Source organism: Sus scrofa, chromosome 18 (assembly GCF_054392235.1).
Source record: "Sus scrofa isolate SSC_HxYL_T2T_F1_AM1 chromosome 18, Sscrofa_HxYL_maternal_Yorkshire_Landrace_v2.0, whole genome shotgun sequence".
In the NCBI taxonomy this organism is placed as follows: Eukaryota; Metazoa; Chordata; class Mammalia; order Artiodactyla; family Suidae; genus Sus; species Sus scrofa.
Window position 1 is genome coordinate 46640165 of NC_139400.1, and position 22115 is coordinate 46662279.

At 38.1% G+C, this 22115-nt stretch overlaps 2 protein-coding genes across 54 annotated transcripts in view; one reads left to right on the forward strand and one right to left on the reverse strand.

Annotated features, from left to right (window-relative positions):
* MATCAP2 (microtubule associated tyrosine carboxypeptidase 2) overlaps positions 1-22115 on the forward strand; it is a 174225-nt gene that overhangs the window by 109069 nt on the left and 43041 nt on the right. For 28 of the 38 annotated variants that reach the window (XM_085005817.1, XM_085005824.1, XM_085005816.1 and 25 more), the window contains one exon: positions 7359-8059. In XM_085005817.1, the coding sequence (XP_084861943.1) occupies positions 7634-8059 (426 nt within the window). In that variant the 5' untranslated portion in view covers positions 7359-7633. The remainder of the gene's footprint in view (positions 1-7358; positions 8060-22115) is intronic. The other 10 variants (XM_085005821.1, XM_085005803.1, XM_085005802.1 and 7 more) reach the window with 1 other exon arrangement.
* The window catches only part of ANLN (anillin, actin binding protein), a 170984-nt gene that overhangs the window by 80258 nt on the left and 68611 nt on the right, over positions 1-22115 (reverse strand). For 9 of the 16 annotated variants that reach the window (XM_085005786.1, XM_085005779.1, XM_085005782.1 and 6 more), the window contains exon 2: positions 8293-8430. The gene's annotated coding sequence lies outside the window, so the exon portion shown is untranslated. Of the gene's footprint in view, positions 1-8292; positions 8431-13522; positions 13744-22115 lie in introns of all 16 variants that reach the window. The other 7 variants (XM_085005788.1, XM_085005780.1, XM_085005784.1 and 4 more) reach the window with 1 other exon arrangement.

A 22115-nucleotide genomic window follows, 5' to 3' on the forward strand; every position in this document is an offset into this window, starting at 1 on the left:
CCTACAACAGTAGATACCTGCCATTAAAACTTGTCTTCAGCAATACCAGTTGTTTCATTTTTTTTTTTTCCTGCATCCTGGTATGATTTTTTTTCCCCCTCAACCTCAGGCATAGAAATCCTATATCCTTTCTCTGCTCTCAAATACTTTCCTTGTCTACCTCTTTGGGCAGTGAGGGAGCAAAAACAAACGTAGATGTATGCCATAATGGGACTTAACGATTTTACCGATGGGGAGGGTCATCACATAAACAAGTGTAAAACTGCAACTATGACAAACTAGTCAAAGAACCTTCCAGGGAAGTGTTCCTGAACAAATGATATTTGAACTGAAGGATGAATAAGGATTAATCTAACAAAGGAGAGGGGAAGGTCTCCACACAAAGGGAACAGAATGTGAAGAGGTGTTGTGTTGAGACAGGGGTGAGTATGAGGGATTCACAGAATTGAAGCTCGAGTGGACTGATTAAGGGGGAACTTTGTGAAAGATGAGGCTGAGCATGAGTGACTTCATTTGCCATAATTAGTAGTTGTGTCTTTATCCTAAGTGGAGAGCCTGGGGAAGTTTGTTTTCTCACATGTTCACTGTTGTTTTAGATTGTGTTTAATGCATTTTCTTTTTAACACAACCGTCATTTTCCGGCGTTATAGAATACCCTGCATCCTTCTAACTACAAACAGCAACAACACACAACAGTTTCTGACCAGAAAATAATGTAGCACCCTTGTTACTAGAGAGTAACACTGAAAAGTTCCCAACTGGAACTGTGAAGTTTTTAAGAATTCCTGAATTACAGTTGAGTTTCTCAGTTCTTGACTGACACTAACCATGCCTTTTCATCTCTCTTTTTACTTACAGTTGAGAAACTATATCGGATAATGTTGAATTCAGAGATGGTATAATTAAAAGATTATCATAGGCGTTCCCGTCGTGGCGCAGTGGTTAACGAATCCAACTAGGAACCATGAGGTTGCAGGTTCGGTCCCTGCCCTTGTTCGGTGGGTTAACGATCCGGCGTTGCCATGAGCTGTGGTATAGGTTGCAGACGCGGCTCAGATCCAGCCTTGCTGTGGCTCTGGCGTAGGCTGGCGGCTGCAGCTCCGATTCAACCCCTAGCCTGGGAACCTCCATGTGCCGCAGGAGCAGTCCAAGAAATGGCAAAAAAAAAAAAAAAAAAAAAAAGATTATTATAATGCAAATTGAGCAATAAATATTTCCAAAGATACTGATTTTTTTTTAATATACCATTTGAAAAATTGGAGTTCCTGTCGTGGCTCAGTGGTTAACGAATCCGATTAGTATCCATAAGGACTCGGGTTCAATCCCTGGCCTCGTTCAGGGGGTTAAGGATATGGTGTTGTTGTGACCTGTGTGGTATAGGTTGCAGATGTGGCTCGGATCCCACGTTGCTGTGGCGTAGGCCAGTGGCTACAGTTGCTATTGGACCCCTAGCCTGGGAACCTCCATATGCCACCGGTGCAGCCCTTAAAAAAGACAAAAAAAAAAAAAAAAAAAAAATTGGTGTAGCTTACATTCAGTAAAGTGCACAGGTCTTAAATATGCAGCCTGAGACTATATATGTGATGATTACCCAGAACAAGACAGAGCATTTCTGGCCCCCAGTACCCTGGTACTTCCTCCCAGGTCATAGCACCTCCCTCAAAGATAATCATTATTCTGCCGCGTGATACCATAAATTAGTTTTGCCTGTTTTGGAACAAAGAAATGGAATTATATAGTGTGTACTCTCTTGATCTGGCTTTATTTGCTCAGTATTGTCTGTGAAATTCAATTATATTGTTGCTTGCAACCTCAGTTTTCATTTCAAGCTAGTATTCTGTTGTATGAATATACCACAATTTATTCATCCTCTCTACTGTTGACAGATGTTATATCATTTGAGTTTCACGTAATGATGACAACTTGGTAAAATTAAAGTGTTTATCTTGTTTTGGGATTATTTGTTTTGCCTTTTCTTCTGTTTATAATTACTTAGCATATTGTTTTGTGGTATAAAATTATCCCAGATTCTCAGGTTTTTAAGTATTAGTGCACCATATGAAATTGCCATTTTATGGGTCAAAATTTATGGGTTTTTTCCACCAGGCTTTGTTTCAAATGATCTAATCCTCCTTTCAGCCAGGGACATTATAATTGCTGTGAAACCTATTCAGTTGTGAAACCCTTAATGCTACCGCCCTCTCTCTCCCATTCTTTAGATGAGGAACATGAGGCACCTTCGGTGTAGTGATGAGGTTACTGTTACAGAGAGGTTATTGAAAGAGCTGGGAATGGAAGCCAGGAATCCTGGTATTCTTTTCTCTTGTTCTAGATACAAATTAAGCTCTCATTGTGTTAGCAGTTCACAAGTAGGTGGATATACTGAGTATCAGTTTTAATGTAATATTATTTCTCCTTTTTACCTCAATATGGGTAATCAGTTTGGGGTGAATGACTTCTTTGATCAACAGATTTTCATTTTCCTCAAGGTTATAGTGAAGCAGATTATTGGTAGCTAAAATGTTACATCATGTAGTGACTTTTAATATGAGAAAGTGTAATTTTTATTTGTTTACTTATGAGAGAAAATGAGTTACACTCACCCTTAAAAAAGCCTCCATATGTTTTTAAAAAGTTTTAACTTTTCACGAAGGAATTAGGAAAATAGGATGTTCTTCATTGCAATCTTCTTGTTTAAAAGTCATTTTTTCCCCTGAAATAGTAGTATTTAAAATCACAAAAACAATATTTTAGGTTCTCTAATACTAAATACAACTAAAATAAGATTAGTGTGACTCTGAGAAATTAATTTATATCCAACTTATAAGAGTTGTTTGGAGATCCCTGGTGGGCTAGCAGTTCAGGATTCACCTGTTGTCACTGCTGTGGCACACGTTCCATCCTTGGCCTGGGAACTCCCTCATGTTTGTGGGCACAGCCCCCCTCCCTCCAAAAAAAATTATTTGAAAGACCACTTGCCCCACTTTTATGAACTTCATGGTATATCAGCATTTGGCAGGTTTGGCATTTACTAAGTAGATAACATCTTTGGGACTCCCAGAATATTTATCAACAGATTGAGCTTAATAAAGACGGATGCTAAACGTCTTAGGTAGAGAGTTAGAAAGTGAACTGAAATGTCTCAACTCCTTGGAGGGAGAAGGTGTTCTGTCTTGGACACACTGCAACTTCTCTCCTACCCCGTATATCTCCTTGAGTGTTTTGACAGATGGTTTGGAACTTTTATGATTTTTATTTTTTCATTATAGCTGGTTTACAGTGTTCTGTCAATTTTCTACTGTACAGCGTGGTGACCCAGTTATACATACATGTATACATTCTTTCTTCTCACATTATCATGCTCCATCATAAGTGATCATAGTTTCCAGTGCTACACAGCAGGATCTCATTGCTAATCCATTCCAAAGGCAATAGTCTGCATCATCAACCTTAACAAACATTTTCTCAAGTCAGTCTCCCAAAGCAACAGAAATAAAAGCAAAAATAAACCAGTGGGATCTAATCAAACTGACAAGCTTTTGCACAGCAAAGGAAACCAAAAAGAGAACAAGAAGAAAAGTTAAAGAATGGGAGAAAATACTTTCAAATGATGCAACTGACAAGGGCCTAATCTCTAAAATATACAGCTTATACAACTCAACAGCAAAAAGGCCAACAACCCAATTGAAAAGTGGGCAAAATACCTGAATAGACATTTCTCCAAGGAAGATACACAGATGAACAAGCACATAAAAAAATGCTCAACATCACTGATTATTAGAGAAACGCAAATCAAAACTACCATGAGATACCACCTCACATCAGTCAGAACAGCCATCATTAATAAATCCACAAATAACAAATGCTGGAGAGGGTGTAGAGAAAACAGAATCCTCCTGCACTGTTGGTGAGAATGTAAGCTGGTACAACCACTATGGAGAACAGTGTGGTGGTACCTTGGAAAACTATACATAGAACTACCCTATGACCCAGCAATCCCACTCTTGGACATACATCCAGACAAAACTTTCCTTTTTTTTTTTTTTTTTTAAGAATCTTGAAATGTATAGGTTTGTTTGAGATGGGACAAAATTGTGAATTTAGAAGCCATTGATGCATTATGACAAAACAATAAAACTCTTGGGGGTCAGGTCTTTGGTCATGGAGCTACTGAGTCTTAGGAACCAAAGAAAGCATTTTTACATTGAATATTCATTTTTTTAAAATTTGGTATACCTGTAATAAACCACCAAAATTAGGAATTCTTCACAGTGGTTTTAGTTTGAGGTCATTTTCCCCCTTTTTATTATAAAGACCAAATGAGCAAAACCTGGCTACCTCCTTTTATCTTCCTGGCTGTGCCTAGTCCTTACTGACTTTTTTAGGTTTGTGATACCCTTATTCTTATCTCCCTTCTCTTACTGTTTTCCTTTACATGTCCATTTCAGTCTTCCTATTATTATCACCTCTTGTCTCCTAAACTTGTGGTGCCTTATTAGGGAAACTGACGTTGTTTATGGGCATTTGGACTGCAGCCTGTGTTCCTTAGCCTGTGTTTGCCCAGCCTGCCCATTTTGATTATCAGTTGGCAACACTTAAGTATGAAGCCCCTGAGGACCTGCCAGCCGTTGGTCAAAGTTGTGGTTGTTCTGTTTATTTGGGACTTTTTTTTTTTTAAACATTATTGAATGGCTTCTTTGTACAATCAACCTTCAGCCTGACCCTGTACAGTTTAGTTTGTACCTTTCAGCTTGTACATGTCGCAGACATTTTATTTAGCCCCTAAAAGTTTATACTTTAGACAGCAGAATTCACATTTCACTTACTGGCCTAGAAAATGTTAACTAGGAGGACTTCAAAGCACCTTACATATTTGGGTTATTATCTACTTTTGATATGACTGATACTGTTTCTTTAAACCCTGTGACTTCTGGGCTTTAAAAATTTACATTTAGGGCAGGCTTTCTCTACATTAACACTATTTTAGGACAAATGTTTTTGTTGTGGGAGACTGTCCTATGCATTGAAGGAATTTATCATCCTCCCTGGCCTCTCCCAAAAGATGATAGTAGCTCCCCTCCCTAGTTGAGATGACCAGATGTCCCTTGGAGCTGAACATTTCTCCCAGTTGAGAACCACTGATTCAGGTCTTCTGGGTTATATTTACACTTCTGCAGTGATCCCCTCATAGAAGTATAGAATGGTTCCAGAACTATAAATACCCTAATGAAATGGTTAGAGAATGGGATGTTTAGGGTTTATGTCATTCATTGATTGATTTACTTATTCAGTGTACATTTATTGGATGTCTACTAGATGCTAGATGTAAGAGGAAAATGGGTAAAACATGGTCCTAGTACCTATCTTAGTACATAAGTTGTTCAGATTACCATGTCTTACTAGGCTGCTGTGTATTGTACAGAGGAGGAAAAGGTATAGTGCTGTGCATGTAGCAGAATTAATACTGAATGTCTGTTGATAATTGAATGAGCGTGGACTCCTTTAGTCAGACACATCTGCATTCAAATCACAGTTTGTTGTTTACTATTTTCTTGTCATATAACCTTGAGCAAATTGCTTAACATTTCTGAAGCTTGAGTGATATAACATGGACAGTTTTTGGTGAAATCTCAAATTCACATAAATGTGTCAACAAATTAGTTTTATTATTATTATTATTTAATACTACTTATAGAAAGGATCTCTGAATGTCTACTCTTGAATGAGTGAGTGGCAGATTTTGTGGGTAAACAGTTTTTTTTTAAATGGAATAAAATGTTTCTTTCTTGGCAAAGTAGATAGCTGTCCAAGTCTGTTAGGTCTAATATTGCCTCCATAGTAGGAGCCAAAGGTTTGGGGCTAGAGGCATAAGGATCCATGAGACTTGGAAAAGAGAGCTGGTTGGGAGAATTATATGTCACATTTGTAGAAAGGATTTATAGAAAAGGTTTATAAGCAGACATGGTCAAATAGAGTTCAAATAATAGGATTTATTAAATAAATTGTTTTTAAATTTTAAGTTTTGTGTAAAATTCGAACACTTTGTTAGGTTAGAGTTGAATCTGAAAACTCCTAAAGTTGACCTGAAAATCGCCTCATCTGTTTCTCTTCACATTGCTGTCTTCCTTACCTGAACCATAGGTTATTGTCTGTATTTTCTGTTTTTCACATTTAGGCTTATACTACCTCGTATTATTACTCAAATCTTCATAGTACTGCCTTGCTTTCAGAGCCAGATTATTAGCTTGTTGAATGTATTTATACAGAGGTTTTTCAGATTCATGTACCTATTAGCAGTATTGCTGTATTTGTGGAATGACAGAATGCAAATTAATACAGTTTAAAAACAGTGCATGAGCAACAGTATTGCAAGTGACTCTTACCTCTTTAAAGCACTTGTGAGATCTGAAGGCAAAACTGACCTTTCCTTAATTTGGCATTTGATATACTGATACTTTACAGAGTAATTACTTTTTTTTAAGCCTTGGCAAGAAAAAATTTGACTTTCTTTAATCTTAACCTATAGCCTAGAATTGAGAAAATTAATTAACATGGAGTGACATTACTAAAATGTTCTTGAACATACACATGTCATTAATTTTAAAAATGTTTTTTGAGGTAAGATAGCGTTTTTGTCTTTTTACTGATGGCTGCCTTTCTATATAGTGTCAGATTTTTTTTTTTTTTTTTTTTTTTTTTGGTCTTTTTGCCATTTCTTGGGCCGCTCCCGTGGCATATGGGAGGTTCCCAGGCTAGGGGTCGAATCGGAGCTGTAGCCACCAGCCTATGCCAGAGCCACAGCAACGCGGGATCCGAGCCGCGTCTGCAACCTACACCACAGCTCATGGCAACGCCGGATCGTCAACCCACTGAACAAGGGCAGGGACCGAACCCGCAACCTCATGGTTCCTAGTTGGATTCGTTAACCACTGCACCACGACGGGAACTCCCCTATAGTGTCAGATTTTAAGATTGTGTTGGCTTTGAACGTGCCTTGGATTTTACTTTGATATTGGTAATACTATTAAAAACTGTATTCTTTCTGTGAAATCCACATTCTTTGGTGGAGTTTTCAGATTATTTATGTGTATTTCACATCTGTATTAGACTTTGATCATCTAAATGGTTCAAAGCGAGGATTTATATAAACAATTCAGCATATATATGTTCATATAGAAGTGACTGGGTCTAACATGACCAAAATTTAGTAATATATTCTTTTAATATTTAAAATGTCTTTTCAAAAGATTGTTTCAAAATTATAAAGCCTTACAGACCCTTTAGAATACTTTTCATATAATAATCAGTTTGCTTCACCTGGTATCTTTATTTCTTTTGTTTTGATTTTATCAACACAGAAAAGCTTCACTGGCCTGAGCAAGAACTTGCTAAGAAGTCTATTCTAAATGCAGAAGAGTCATTGATCATTAACAGCAAAAGAAGCATTTCACATTTATCTCCTGGAATACTAAAGGACATTTTCACAACTGGAACCAGTAGTTACAATGTCCTACTACAGAGCAAAGAGGAGAAAAAGCATCATTCACAAAAACAGTCTTCCTCCACCTACTCCAAGAGATGTAGAAAACCCAGCAAATTTCCTGGCTCTTCACGTAGCAAAGATCTTCGCAAGATGAAAGCCCCAGTGCCTGTGATGAGCAGCGGTACTTGGTACTGCCTAGAAAGGCAGCCTGCTGTTTTTGTCACTAGTTCAGTGTCAAGTCCTGTAAAGTTTACACATGATATCTCTGTTACAGGAAACAGCATAGTACTGCCACCAAAACCCAAAAATGAAAGAAAGGTCAAGCGGCGCCATTTCTCCACACTTCCAAAGCCAAAGCCACAGCCTCAGCTGTCTAGAAGTTTTGAAAAAGGAGATGACTTTTCTGGAAAGAAATTTTGTATACTGACAGCTATAAAGCCCACCAACTTGGAGAAAGAAAAACTGAGATTCTTTAAGTCTGATTATACCTACAATCCTCAGTTTGAATATGCTAATCCTTCCCTGCCAAGTGTATTAGCCAAGCACAGCAATGCCTCTGACCGATTTCTTAAGCAGGTAAAATGCTACTTCAGTGGTGATATTTCATTTTTATGTAGTGAAAATAATTATTTGCAGTCTTAAAGCAAAAAAGTTGTTTTAAAATATTCCAACTACTTATGTTTATAGTTAACTTCCATCCAGGACATGTAAATATGTGACAAGAAATCTCCAGGTGAGTGGTACAGTCCATATGTAAACCTTTTTGCACTAATAGAAAGCTATAAAGAGGAGTTCTCATTGTGACTCACTGGGTTAGAGATCCAGCTTGTCTCTGTGGAGGCACTGGTTCAGTCCCTGGCCCAGTTCCAGGGGGTTAGGTATCAGGCGTTGGCCACAGCTGTGGCCTGGGTCGCAGCTCCGGCTCAGATTCAATCCCCATGGGGGAGCTGAAAAAGGAAAAAAAAATTTATAAAGAATCTATTATATAGACTTTGTATCAGGAAGCAGCTATATTAGGAAAAAGCTTCAGATTCTGGTTCCAGGCTTTCATTTGGGAGTTATAAACTCGTGGCCCCTTAGCCCACCAAATGTTTGTGTTTACTTTTTAATTTTGAATGTCTTCGATGCAGTATGCAATATATCTGATTTTCCTAGGTTGTTGTTGCCTTCTGAGCTTGCTTAGGACCCTAACGGCATTTTTGGGGACCTAGCCGTTGGCAGTTGCCAAATACTTTTTCATGCTTATTGAAATTGTTAAACATCAAGTAAATTTTACATACTTGTTTAAAGAAGAAAATAATGGAATTTTAAAATTAAAGTAAAAAATTAGCAAGTCATGATAAGAATAAGCAACACTTTCCAAATTGCTCAGTGAAGATGCTTATAGCACATAGTTTTGTGTGTTTAAGATCTTAATAAGCTTCAAAATCCACTTAAGTATTTGAGGAGAAATTGGCTAATGTTTACCTTCAAGACATAGTGTTGAGATCATAAAAGACTACATTTGGTTAACTTTTTACAAGTTATATTTTTAAATGTGCATAAAAATGTTCATTTTTATTATGTATCAGGTCAACTTGGCTTTGTCAGCGATTGAATATCTGTTTGTAGGCTAGCTACAGCTTCATGGTTCCATTGCGTGTTGCGGATGCCCTACTATAGCGTTTTGCTACAATGCAAGTTCTTTTGACTTGTGGCCAGCAATTTTTTTTTATTGTTATAAATTACATGGACCAATGTTTTAAAGTCATTACATAAAGCTTATCTTAAAACAATTTTAATCTTGCTGTTTATCTTCCTGTGTTAGAAGAAACCTTCACTACTGCTTCTGTGTTTTTTTGAAGGTGCATTCCCCTTTTTATTGTAATGTGCTGAGATTGTGCTAAACACAAATAAGAAGGTCCAGTTATTGTTTTATTCTCACTTTGGCAGTCATTTTGTTACTTTTGTTTTTGGCGTGGAAACTGCAATTAATTGAATAGGGCTTTCACTCACTTAAAATTGTTGGTAATTCTAAAAATGCTATTAGCTTTCCCCCACTAATACAGAAAGAGATGGCTGAAATTTCTTTACCAATATTCTTTAATTTGAAATCCTACCACAAGCGCTACTAGTTGGAAAGGGATTTTTCAGTATTAGGTCAAAATAAATGCTCTTTCATTTCCTTGGAAGGGAGTGAGGAAGCATTAGCAGTTCCAAAGATTGAGAATTGACAGTGCTTGCCCTGTGACTCTACAATTCTTATTTCAATCCAAATCCAGTTTAAGGAGATAAAATTTATGCTTGGGTTGCTTGAGACTTCTGAATAGCACCAGCAATTCTAGCTGGCTGGTACTTCAAATGCCGCCATTTGGGAGAATGATCTCAACAAATGCCAGATGTACTTTTTAAACCACTTTAATCAAATAGAGGAGATTCATCAGAACAAGGCCCCCACAAAATATGCTTAAATTCCTACTTAGCATCTGAGTGAATTCTAACATGATATATCCTTCCCCTCCTCAGCCGTGAGCTAAAACAGGAGTTCCAGGGCTGGTTTCAGGACTCAGAAACATGCTGCACAGGGGGGCCGGAAAGGCCAAGTTACCCATTGGTCTAAGGTCTCCAGCCTTGAGACCATGCCAACCCCTAGGTGACAGTCTCTTGAGTTTTCATGAGCTGGATCTTTCCAAGGCAGGCAGTGTTGGAGAGTGTTGTTGTTGGAGAGTGACTGTGGTTCTCTTCAGTGCACAGATTGGCAGAATATTGCTGATCTAGGCACAGATACCACATGGAACTAAGGTCATTCCTAATTGGTTACCCTGTCAATGTCAAGGAGTTCCAGGACTCAGTTTTTTCCTGGTCCAGAAGGTAGATTCCTCAGGAGGCACTAGCATCTAGCATGGGCTACAGGTGGTTCACAGCATCTAGCATGGGCTACAGGACTTGACAGGTGGTTCACTAGCATCTAGCATGGGCTATAGGACTCGACTATAACTCCAGGTAGAGCCTGCTGAATCCTGCTTAGCCTCTTGCTGGCAGCCAGGGTTGCTCTCAGCTTCCTGGCTTTTAAGGGATAGGAACCAAGAATATTTTCAGAGGCTGTGGACCTTTTGCAGTAAAGAGTGCAGTACATCCTGGGTGCTGAAAAAGGGATCTGGGATAAGAGAATGCTGAAGCTGTCAAGGGTTAGGTGCTTCCTCAACAGCAGCTCAGAGGTTGATCATTAGTGGCACATTTGAGCAGTAAACTGGCAGGCAGTCACTGTCTGTCCTACCTCTCAGTCGCTGACCATCTCTAGGAAACCTAGATAGCATATCCATATGGCTTTAGACCCAACACATTGTTGAACAAGGTTGGAAGTGAGAGATGAGGAAGGTCTTCGGGGCAGTAATGGGAGTCCTTGGCAGTATTTCCAAAAGTCAAATGGAAATTACATATTGATATGATAAAGCCAATGGGCAGTTTAAGTGACTGGTTTTCCACCTCTAGCTGGAATCATAGCTCTCATTGTAGATCCTGCCTAGGAGCTTGCTAACTGGAAGCTCCTATTGGTAGAATGATACCTAATAACATAGGAGAAATAAGTCAACTTTGGTTTGGCTCGATAAGGTAAAATTTGAATTAAGTTCTTATTTGTTAATAAAAGTGGAGCAGTGGGGATCATTAGTGATTGGTAAATGGGGAGCTTTTGTGTGAGAAAAAGAAAGCTTTGGGGTGTTAGCTGAGTCTACCCTGTGGCTGTCAGGGTGGAAAAGTTTTAAAGACGTGCAAAAAAAGTTAAAACATTGCCTGAGACTGCCAACCTTGCAAAGGCTTGCTTGCAAAATTAATGTGAGCCTGGTGTCTGGGAACTTGACTGGTAAATAGTTTTCCTACATTGAAATAAAACTTTCCCTAAATGATGATTAACTTGCTATGCCTAAATTGTGCAAACAGTATGTTTTATGTTGAATCTCTCTTTTCCTTTAGTGAGTCTGGATTTTTATTTTATTATTTTTTTGCTCTTGTTAGGGCCGCACCTGCAGCATATAGACATTCCCAGGCTAGGCGTTGAATTGGAGGTGTAGCTGTCGGCCTATACCACAGCCACGCCAGATCCGAGCCGTATCTGTGACCTATACCACAGCTTGTGGAAGTGCTGGATCCTTTAACTCAGTGCTGTATCCTTTAACTCACTGAATAAGGCCAGGGATCAAACTCGCATCCTCATGGATACTAGTTGGGTTCTTAATCCACTGAGCCACAACTGGAGTCTGGAATTTTAGAATGTTCTAGGCATAGGGGTGCTTATATGACCAGCCTACTAGAAAAACCTTGTTTCCTTGGAAGACAAATCTTTACATGTTCTTAGAATTCAGTTGCTAGAGAAGTTAATTGCCTCCTGTGACTTCATTGTAAGAGGACTCTTTTGAAGCTACGTCTGATTTCCTCCAGACTTTACTAGATAGAAGAAATGGGGAGTGGTGGGCTTAAGTTGATTTCTTAAAGGCATTTACATTCAGATTTTAGGAAAAGAAAAAAAAACTCTGTTCTGTCCAAGTAAGACATCTCCGTGGGCTGTATTTGTTGTCAGTTTGACATTCCTGATAGTTACAAGGTGTGACTTATAGCTTTGTAAAGGGCCATTGTGTCACACAATTCCAGGGGGTACCATTCACAAATTGAGTCTGGGCCCTACATTCATACAGTGGCATTAATACTTACCATAAGCATGGGGTTCTTATTTGGCATTATAATACATTTTTTTTTACCAGTATGATATTTGTCTTAGCAGGTCAAGTAAATTAAATGTATGCTAAGTTAGTAGAAATTCTGTGTGGAGGGTAGCTGGGGAAGAATGAACAAGAAAAAGTATACTTACTTTATTATGAAATTGTTGACACTGCCTTTTTTAGTTTTTTTTCAAGACCCTTGCTCCTTTGTTAGTCCATTAAAATTGCTTTTAAATTTAAGGATGTGATCATATGAACCATATATGTATTACAAGTTACAAATAGCATTGATAGGGTGCATAATATTTGCTCATTACTCTGCTGAGTACTTTTCGCCTGTTACCTTTAGTCCCTCATATGAGGGATAATACTAGTAATATTTGTTACCAGTTGAAAAAACTAGTCTAGAGAAGTGAAGTCATTTTCTTGAGGTCAGAGTCTTTCTCATGCTCTCTGTCTTCATTACAATGGTCTGTTGGCAAACTAGCTCTCTTTCCATGGTGTAAATATTAACACTTCCACCATGACCAGTTTCAAGCAATGTAAGATCACTGTTTTGCAAATTAATAACAGTTCACTCAGCTCTAACAAGCCAGCATGCCTGGAGTTCAGCATATCACTGTTTCACAGAATAGTTCAACCAGTCTTTTCTAGCCATAATGCACCCCCTGCACTCAAAGAGCACCAGATCAGAAGATCTCACTTGGCAGGCAAGGATGCCTTTGGTAGAAGCTGATTATGGAGACTGGAAGATTTTTTTTTTCTTTTTTAGGGCTGCACTTGTGGCACGTGAAGTTTTCCAGACTAGGGTCAAATCAGAGCTGCAACTTCCAGCCTACACCACACAAAACTGAATCTGAGCTGCATCTGTGACATACACAGCTTAGGGCAACACCAGATACCAAACCCAGTGAGGCCAGGGATCAGATCTGCATCCTCATGGATACTAGTTGGGTTCATTACTGCTGAGCCACAACGGGAACTCTGGAAGATATTTTTGCTGTTTGTGATACACTTATGAAATAGTGATGATTGGGAGTTCCCATCGTGGTGCAGTGGTTAATAAATCTACCTAGAAACCGTGAGGTGGCGGGTTTGATCCCTGGCCTTGCTCAGTGGGTTAACGATCCGGAGTTACTGTGAGCTGTGGTGTAGGTTGCAGACGTGGCTCGGATCCTGCGTTGCTGTGGCTCTGGCGTAGGCTGGTGGCTACAGCTCCGATTGGACCCCTAGCCCAGGAACCTCCATATGCCGCGGTAGCAGCCCAAGAAAAGGCAGAAAGGCAATAAATAATGAAATAGTGATTATTACTGTTTTTTGGAAGCTTTAAGACAAGAGTTTTTACCTTCTTCCTGTTACAGCACCCATCCTCATATTTCAGCTACAGCTTCAGTCTCAACTCATGGTACATTGTTATTTAGTGCCTTAGGAAGAGTAAGCAAGTTTAAAACTTGGCTCCTGGTCTATAAACTGGTAATATTTGAAAGAAGCAAATTCAACGGCACCCTGAAGAGGCTATCCACAACATTGTAGATGGCTGGTTTCTCTCTTCATGCTCCTTTTACTCTGCCAGGGAACAAAGCAGAAACATCCTTCCATCATAGATAGCTCCCATGATACATAGCTTTTCTTTGTTGACCACTGTCCTTACCATTGCATTTCACCTGTTTTCTTTCTCTTTCACATGGAGTATACACAACCCAGAATTGACAAGGGGGTTAAAGTAAAATTAAGTGTTTTCAAGTGAAAAAAAATAATTTCTCAAACATTTCTTCTTCAGGAGTTCCCATTGTGGCTTAGTGGGTATCCATGAGGATGTGGGTTCGATCCCTAGCCTTGCTCAGTGGGTTAAGGATCTAGTGTTTCCATGAGCTGTGGTGTAGGTAGCAGATACTTCTTGGATCCCACGTGGCTGTGGCTGTGGTGTAGGCCAGCATTGGTAGCTCCAGTTCAACCCCTAGCCTAGAAACTTCCATATGCAGGTACAAAAAGTTTTTTTTCTTCTCCAGTGAAGAAATGTGTCCATTGTTTTCCTATTCCTAAGACTTTGTATTTGTCAAAATAATTATTTTTCAAATAGTCATTTTTTGATTACCCATATTAATGGAAGGAAACATTTTTATGGATTAGCTAAAGTGGAATGATAATTCCCTGCTCCTTCCCTGTTCAGTAGTTCTCATCAGGGCAGTCATCTTAGCTTTCCTGCTGTGTCAGTGCTACACTAGTCATAGTAGTGAACACAGCAGTAGAAAAAGCCACAAACAGTGGCATGAGATGGAGATTGTAGAAGGAAATAATGTTTTAAAATCCACCATCTAAGTAAAAATAAACCACTGAACTGATTTGTAAAGAAGAAAGCTTTTTGAATCTTTGATTTGGTTTCAACCATCTTAAACTATAACCTCTGAGGGAAAAGATGCAGTTAAAGATGAGGGATTAAGTATTAAGGAATGTTATTGTGAATGAAGAACAGATGGTAAAGACTTGTAGTTACTAGAAGAAATGTGCAGATATATTTTCCAAAAAAAATCAATGTCAAAAACATGCAATAAAGTATCTTTTTCATCTATCTTAGCATATCAAAGCACTCCATAAAGATGTGCTTGTTAATCTTTACAATATCTCAATAGACATAACCCTCTCAGCCAAGAGAGAAATAGTAACTCTTAAAACCAGCTGTAAGATCTGTCTTAAATAAGTTTGTTAGACATGTAAATGTAATTAAGAAATTGAGGAACTTTCTTCTTTTAGAATATTCTTTGATTTATGACTAATTTTTAGGAATCTTGCTCTGTCAGAGAGAGATGGACTCGACCTATAAAGTTTCCTTGTGTGCTATAGTACAGAATGTTTCTATTTTTATTTTTGTCTCCCGGCTACATACTCATGTAAACATCACCCTGTCTCTTTCACTTTCCTCCTACACATTTTGAGGGAAATTGACTAAATGATCCTTGAAAGCCTTTTCTATGACCACACACATCTCTCTTAAGTTCCAGGCCCCAAAATGCTATGGCTAATCAAATCAAGATTCCATTTCCTGTCACATTTTGTATTCGATTGTGTTGTGTGTTTTGTGAAAATGTTTAGCTGTTCTTCCACATTACGTGTTAATCACAGAAAAGCTGAGTTTCTGTAAGCTGTCTTAGCTGAGAATTATTTTACGTCAGTTATCACTGCTTTATTGATGCAATGTAATTGGCAAATACTTTGGTTTGTTAAAATTAACTTTCTAAATACATGAAATTTGTTTCTCTAGGTACAAAACCTAGTGGGGAAAAAACATTTAAATGCATATATTCAACTCGACAATTCAGGAGAATGCTTTTCAAATTAAGGTTACTAAGAAGATAATCTAATAGCAGAAATGTAAAGAAAATAGCCAGGGATATCAGGATGGTAGCAAATCTATTATCTTAAATTCACATGAATTTTACATTAAACTTCACAAAGTATCTTTAATACAGAAAAGTGTGAATTACTTACCAGCTCGCTGGCAACCTATTCTCCCAATGTGAGAAGCTGAAAATTAGTACTAAGTTACACATTAACACTATTGATTTTTAAAATTAGCTCCTGTCACCAAAAGTCCAGTAGCACCTTGAGGGAAAAGCACAGACAAAGCACCTTCTGGGAAGGAGAGTAGTCATTAGGAAAGGTACAGTATACCTCTGAGCAAGCAAGAGTTCCAACAGCTTGGAGACAGAGTACAGAGCCATAATTTTACAAAATTCAGGCATATTGTCTTAATAATAAAACATAAACTTGATTTCTTTTTTATAGTTTAGTTGATTTACAGTGTTGTGTCAGTTTCTGCTGTACAGCGAAGTGACCAAGTCCATTCCTTTTCTCATACTATCTTCCATCATGTTCTACTCCAAGAGACTGGACATAGGTCTCTGTGCCGTACAGTAGGACTCCACTGCTTATCCATTCTAAATGTAGTAGTTTGCCTCAAGCTTCCTGTTCATCCCCTTCCCCAGCGACCATGTCCATGTCTGTTCTCCATGTCCGTGATCTGTTCTGTAGATAGGATCATTTCTGCTATATTTTAGATTCAAGTTATATAAGTGATATCATATGGTATTTGTCTTTTTCTGACTTACTTCACTGAGTATGAGGGCCTCTGGTTACCTCTGTCTTGCTGCAAATGGCGTTATTTTGTCCTTTTTAATGACTGAGTAGTATTCCAATGTATTTATGTACCCAGTCTTCTTAATCTATTCATCTGTCAGTGGACATTTAGGCTGTTTCTATGTTTTGGGTATTGTGAATAGCACTGCAGTGAACATAGGGGTACAGGTATCTTTTTGAATGAAAGTTTTGTCTGGATATATGCCCAAGAGTGAGATTGCTGGATATATGGTAGTCCTATATTTAGTTTTCTGAGGAACCCCTCCATTCTGTTTTCCGTAGCGACAAACCAACTTACATTCTCACCAACAGTGAGGGAGGGTTCCCTTTTCTCTATACCCTCTGTAGCATTTGTTGTTTGTTGACTCATTAATGATGGCCATTCTGACTGGTATGAAGTGGTACCTCATTGTAGTTTTGATTTGAATTTCTCTAATAATCAGTGATGTTGAACATTTTTTCATGTGCCTAGTGGCCAGCCATATGTCTTCCTTGGAGAAATGTATTTTTAGGTATTCTGCCCACTTTTCAGTTGGGTTTTTTTGTTGTTATTGAGCTGTATGAGCTGTTTGTATGTTTTGGAAATTAGACCCTTGTTGGTTGCATTGTTTGCAAAGATTTTCTCCTATTCTGTGGGTTCTCTCTTTTTTTTTGTTAATGGTTTCCTTTGCTGTGCAAAAGGTTTTGAGTTTAGTTAAGTCCCATTGGTTTATTTTTGTGTTTATGGTCATTACTCTAGGAGATGTATCAAACAAGATGTTGCTGTGGTTTATGTCAAAGAGTGTTCTATGTTTTCCTCTAGGAGTTTTATTGTGCTGGCCTTATATTTACATCTTTAATCCATTTTGAGATTAGTTTTGTGTATGGTGTTAGAGAGTGTTCTAATTTCATTATTTTACATGTTTATGTCCAGTTTTCCCAGCACCACATATTGAAGAGACTTATCTTTCTTCTACTGTATGTTCTTGCCTCCTTCGTCATAGATTAGTTGACCATAGGTGCTTGGGTTTATTTCTGGGCTTTCTATCCTGTTCCATTGATCTATATTTCTGTTTTTGTGCTAGTACCATACTGTTTTGATAACTGTAGCTTTATAGTATGGTCTGAATTCAGGGAGCCTAATTCCTCCAGTTCTGTCTTTATTTTTCAATATTGTTTTGGCTATTTGGGGTCTTTTGTGTTTCCATACAAATTTAAAAATTGTTTTTCTAGTTCTGTGGAGAATGTCCTTGGTAATTGGATAGGAATTTTGTTGAATCTGTAGATTGCCTTTGGTAGTATACTCATTTTGACAATATTTCTCTTTCTGATCTGTATTTGTATATACTAGTGATGAAAGATCAGAAAGAGAACCTGATTTCTTATAACAATATATGTCCTTAAAAGTATCACCGGGAGTTCCTGTCATGGCACAGTGGTTAGTGAATCCGACTAGAAACCACGAGGTTGCGGGTTCGATCCCTGGCCTTGCTCAGTGGGTTATGGATCCGGTGTTGCAGTGACCTGTGGTGTAGGTTGCAGATGTGGCTCAGATCCCATGTTGCTGTGGCTCTGGCATAGGCTGGTGGCTACGGCTCTGATTGGACCCCTAGCCTGGGAATCTCCATAGGCTGCAGGAGTGGCCCAAAAAAAGGCAAAAAGACAAAAAAAAAAAAAAAATCATTGCCATGGGGGCCGATATAGCAAGCTACAAGAAATGGTTCATTTTCATTATTTTTTATTTATTTATTTTATTACTCAAATGAATTTATCACATCTGTAGTTGTATAATGATCATAACAATCCAATTTCACAGGATTTCCATCCCACATCCCAATCACATCCCCCCACCCCCCAAACTGCCTCTTGTGGAGACTATAGGTTTTTCAATGTCTGTGAGTCAGCATCTGTTCTGCAAAGAAGTTGTTTGTCCTTTTTTCAGATTCCACATGTCAGTGAGAGCATTTGATATTGGTGTGTCATTGTATGGCTGACTTCACTTTGCATGATAATTTCTAGGTCCATCCATGTTGCTAAAAATGCTGGTATTTCATTCCTTTTAATGGCTGAGTAATATTCCATTGTGTATATGTACCACATCTTCTTGATCCACTCCTCTGTCAATGGACAGTTAGGTTGTTTCCATGTCTTGGCTGTTGAAAATAGTACTGCAGTGAACATTGGAGTACATACATGTGTCTTTGCGAGTCATGGTTTTCTCTGGATAGATGCCCAGGAGTGGGACTGCTGGATCAAATGGTAGTTCTATGTTTAGTTTTCTGAGGAATCTCCATACTGCTTTCCACAGTGGTTTCACCAATTTACCATCCCACCAACAGTGTACTAGGGTTCCCTTTTCTCCACACCCTCTCCAGTACTTAATGTTTGTAGACTTTTTGATGATGGTCATTCTGGCTGGTGGAAATGGTTTGTTTTTAAAAAGGTATTTGATGTCTCTCTAAAAAGCCATTTCCATCATAACCATATTAATTAAGAATTAGGATATTACTTGATAGTATATTCTACATCTACTTAACTGAAAAAAAAACTGTTCTGCTTGTGTCATTGAGTGTCCTAAAATTTTCTGTATTACTTAAAGTGAATGAAAATTAATGATTCCATGCTATCCAACATAATTTGGTAGAGTTATTGTAAAATCTCTGAGGTATTTAGAATAGAGAAAAGTAAAGAACTCTGACAGCAGCTTCTTTTTATACATTGAAACAGTGTGATGCCTAACATCCTATAGCAGAGCAATTGAGTTTTTGTCTGTAGTGTTGTGGTATTCAAAGTACCTAGGTGGACCAAATATGCTAGGAAATAAATTCTCATTTTCTTCTTCCTGGTTAGCAAACTTTACACAGCTATAGTATCTCAGGGGTCACAAACTCAGATGCCTGTGGAATCTTAGTAGAGATCATAAATGATTGCAGAGAACTGGGTGGGCACTATGGGAAACTGGAAGCTAGACAGCAGTTACTTAACTTGAGATGCAGTTTGGGGCCAGTGTTATTATAGCCTCAGAATTTTTAAGTGAAGGTAGATAAATTTTATATGAGGCCTTCTAATTTGTAAATGTTGATAGCTGATTTAAACAAAAGTGGTTCAGACTGATGAAAACCTGTTTGTGGGCCACATTCATCCCTTGGGTTGCTAGTTGGCCACCTCTGATTCACCAGATCTATTAAACATAAACTCTATTTTATTGAGACCAATGATAGCCTAACATAAAGAATTTTAAATATGGTTCTCAGAAAATAAGGTCTTGGTTTTAAAGTTTATAGTAAAAATGGAATAGGAAATTCATTGTTGCATTAAAGCACATGAATAATAGATAAATAAAATCATATGCTCTTAAGCCAGACAGGTGTTCATTTTCCTTTTTTGATAGAAACAACATAATTAGAAAACAGATACCTTCATTGATAGTAAGATGTCTTGACGTAAAATTTCTTTTTTTTTTTTGTCTTTTTAGGGCTGCACCTGCAGCATATCCTGTGGCATATGGAGGTTCCCAATCTAGGTGTTGAGTCCGAGCTATAGCTGCCAACCTACGCCACAGCAACGCAGTATCTGAGTGACATAAGCGACCTACACCACAGCTCACAGCAACACTGGATCCTTAACCCACTGAGCAAGGTCAGGGATTGAACCTGCATCCTCATGGATACTAGTTGGGTTCATTAACCACTGAGCCAGGACAAGAATGCCGAAAATTTGTTTTTTCCTGGAAGGTCTTAGATTTTTATTCTTCCTGAAAGACTTTTTTTTTTAACTCAGTAAATCTTATTACATTTATAGTTGTACAACCATCATCACAACCCAGTTTTATAGCATTTCCATCCCAAACCCCCAGCCCAGCCTCCCCACCCCCCTGCCAATATCCTTTAGAAGTTTCTCAAAGTCTGTGAGTCAGTATCTGTTCTGCAGAGAAGTTTATTGCATCCTTTTTATAGATTCCACATATAAGTAATAGCATATGATTTTGGTGTCTCACTCTCTGACGAACTTCACTTAGCATGATAAATTCTAGGTCCATCCATGTTGCTGCGAATGCCATTATTTCATTCCTTTTTATGGTTAAGTAACATTCCATTGTGTATATGTACCGTTTTCATTATCCACTCCTCTGTTGATTGACATTTAGGTTGCTTCCAAGTCTTGACTATTGTATATAGTGCTGCAATGAACATTAAACTACATGTATCTTTTTGAGGCATGGTTTTCTCTGGATAGATGCCCAGGAGTGGGATTGCTGCATCAAATGGTAATTCTATTTTTAGTTTTTTTTGAGGAATCTCCATACTGTCTTCCATAGTAGTTGTATTCCCACCAACAGTGTAATAGGGTTCCCTTTTCTCCATACCCTCTCCAGCATTTATTGTTGGTAGACTTTTTGACACTGGCCAATCTGGCTGGTATAAGGTGGTGCCTCATGGTAGTTGTGATTTGCATTTCTCTGGTAATTAGTGATGTCAAATGTCTTGTCATTTTTTTTGTGGCCATCTGTATGTCTTCTTTGGAAAATTGTCTTCCCACTTTTTAATGGGGTGTTTTTTGGGGGGCAGTATTAAGCTGCAAGAGGTGTTTCTGTGTTTTGGAGATTAATTCCTTGTCAGTCACTTTATTTTGCAAATACTTTCTCCCATTCTGTGGGTTGTCTTTTCATTTCGTTTAAGGTTTCCTTTGCTGTGCAGAAACTTTTAAGTTTCATTAGGTCCCATGTGTTTACTTTTGTTTTTATTGTCATTACTCTAAGATGTGGATCTGAGAAGATACTGCTGTGGTTTATGTCAGAGAGTGTTCGGCCTTTGTCTTCCCCTTAAGAGTTTTATAATATCCAATCTTAAATTTAGGTCTTTCATCTATTTTGAGATTATTTTTGTGTATGGTGTTAGAAGTGCTCTCTTGGTAAGTCTGGCTAAGGGTTTATAAGTTTTGTTGATCTTTCCAAAGAACCAGCTCTTTGTTTTATTGATCCTTTCTCTGGTTTTCTTTGTTTCTGCTTCATTGATTTATGCTCGGATCTTTATGATTTCTTTTCTTCTAGGAAGTGTTCTAATTTTATTCTTTTACATGTAGCTGTCTAGTTTCCCCAGCACCACTTATTGAAGGGACTGTTTATTCTCCATTGTATATTCTTGCCTCCTTTGTCACAGATTAGTTGATTATAGGTGTGCGGGTTTAATTCTGGACTTTCTATCCTGTTTCACTGATCTAAAGTTCTGTTTTTGTGCATGTGTCATATGGTTTTGATGACTGTAGCTTTGTAGTATAGTCTTCAGACAGGGAGCCTGAGTCCTCCCGCTCCATTTTTCTTTTTCAGGATGGCTTTGGCTATTTTGGGTCTTTTGTGCTTCCAAACAAACTTTAAAGTATTTTGTTCTAGTTCTGTGAAAAATGTCCTTGGTTATTTTAATCTTCAGATTGCCTGGGTAATATAGTCATTTTGGCAATATTGATTCTTCTGATCCAAGAGCATGGTATATCTTTCCATCTGTTTGTGCCGTCTTTGATTTCTTTCATCAGTGTCTTGTAGTTTTTCAGAGTACAGTTCTTTTGTCTCTTTGGATAGGTTTATTCCAAGGCATTTTATTCTTTTTGATGTGATGGTAAATCAGATTGTTTTCCTAATTTCTCTTTTTGATCTTTCATTGTTATCATATGGAAATGCAGTCAATTTCTGTGTATTATTTTTATCTCTTGTAACTTTACCAAATTCCTTGATGAGCTCTGACAGTTTTCTGGTGGCGTCTTTATGATTGTCTAGGTATATAGTATCATGCTGTGTGCAAACAGTGATAGTTTTACTTCTTCCTTTCCAA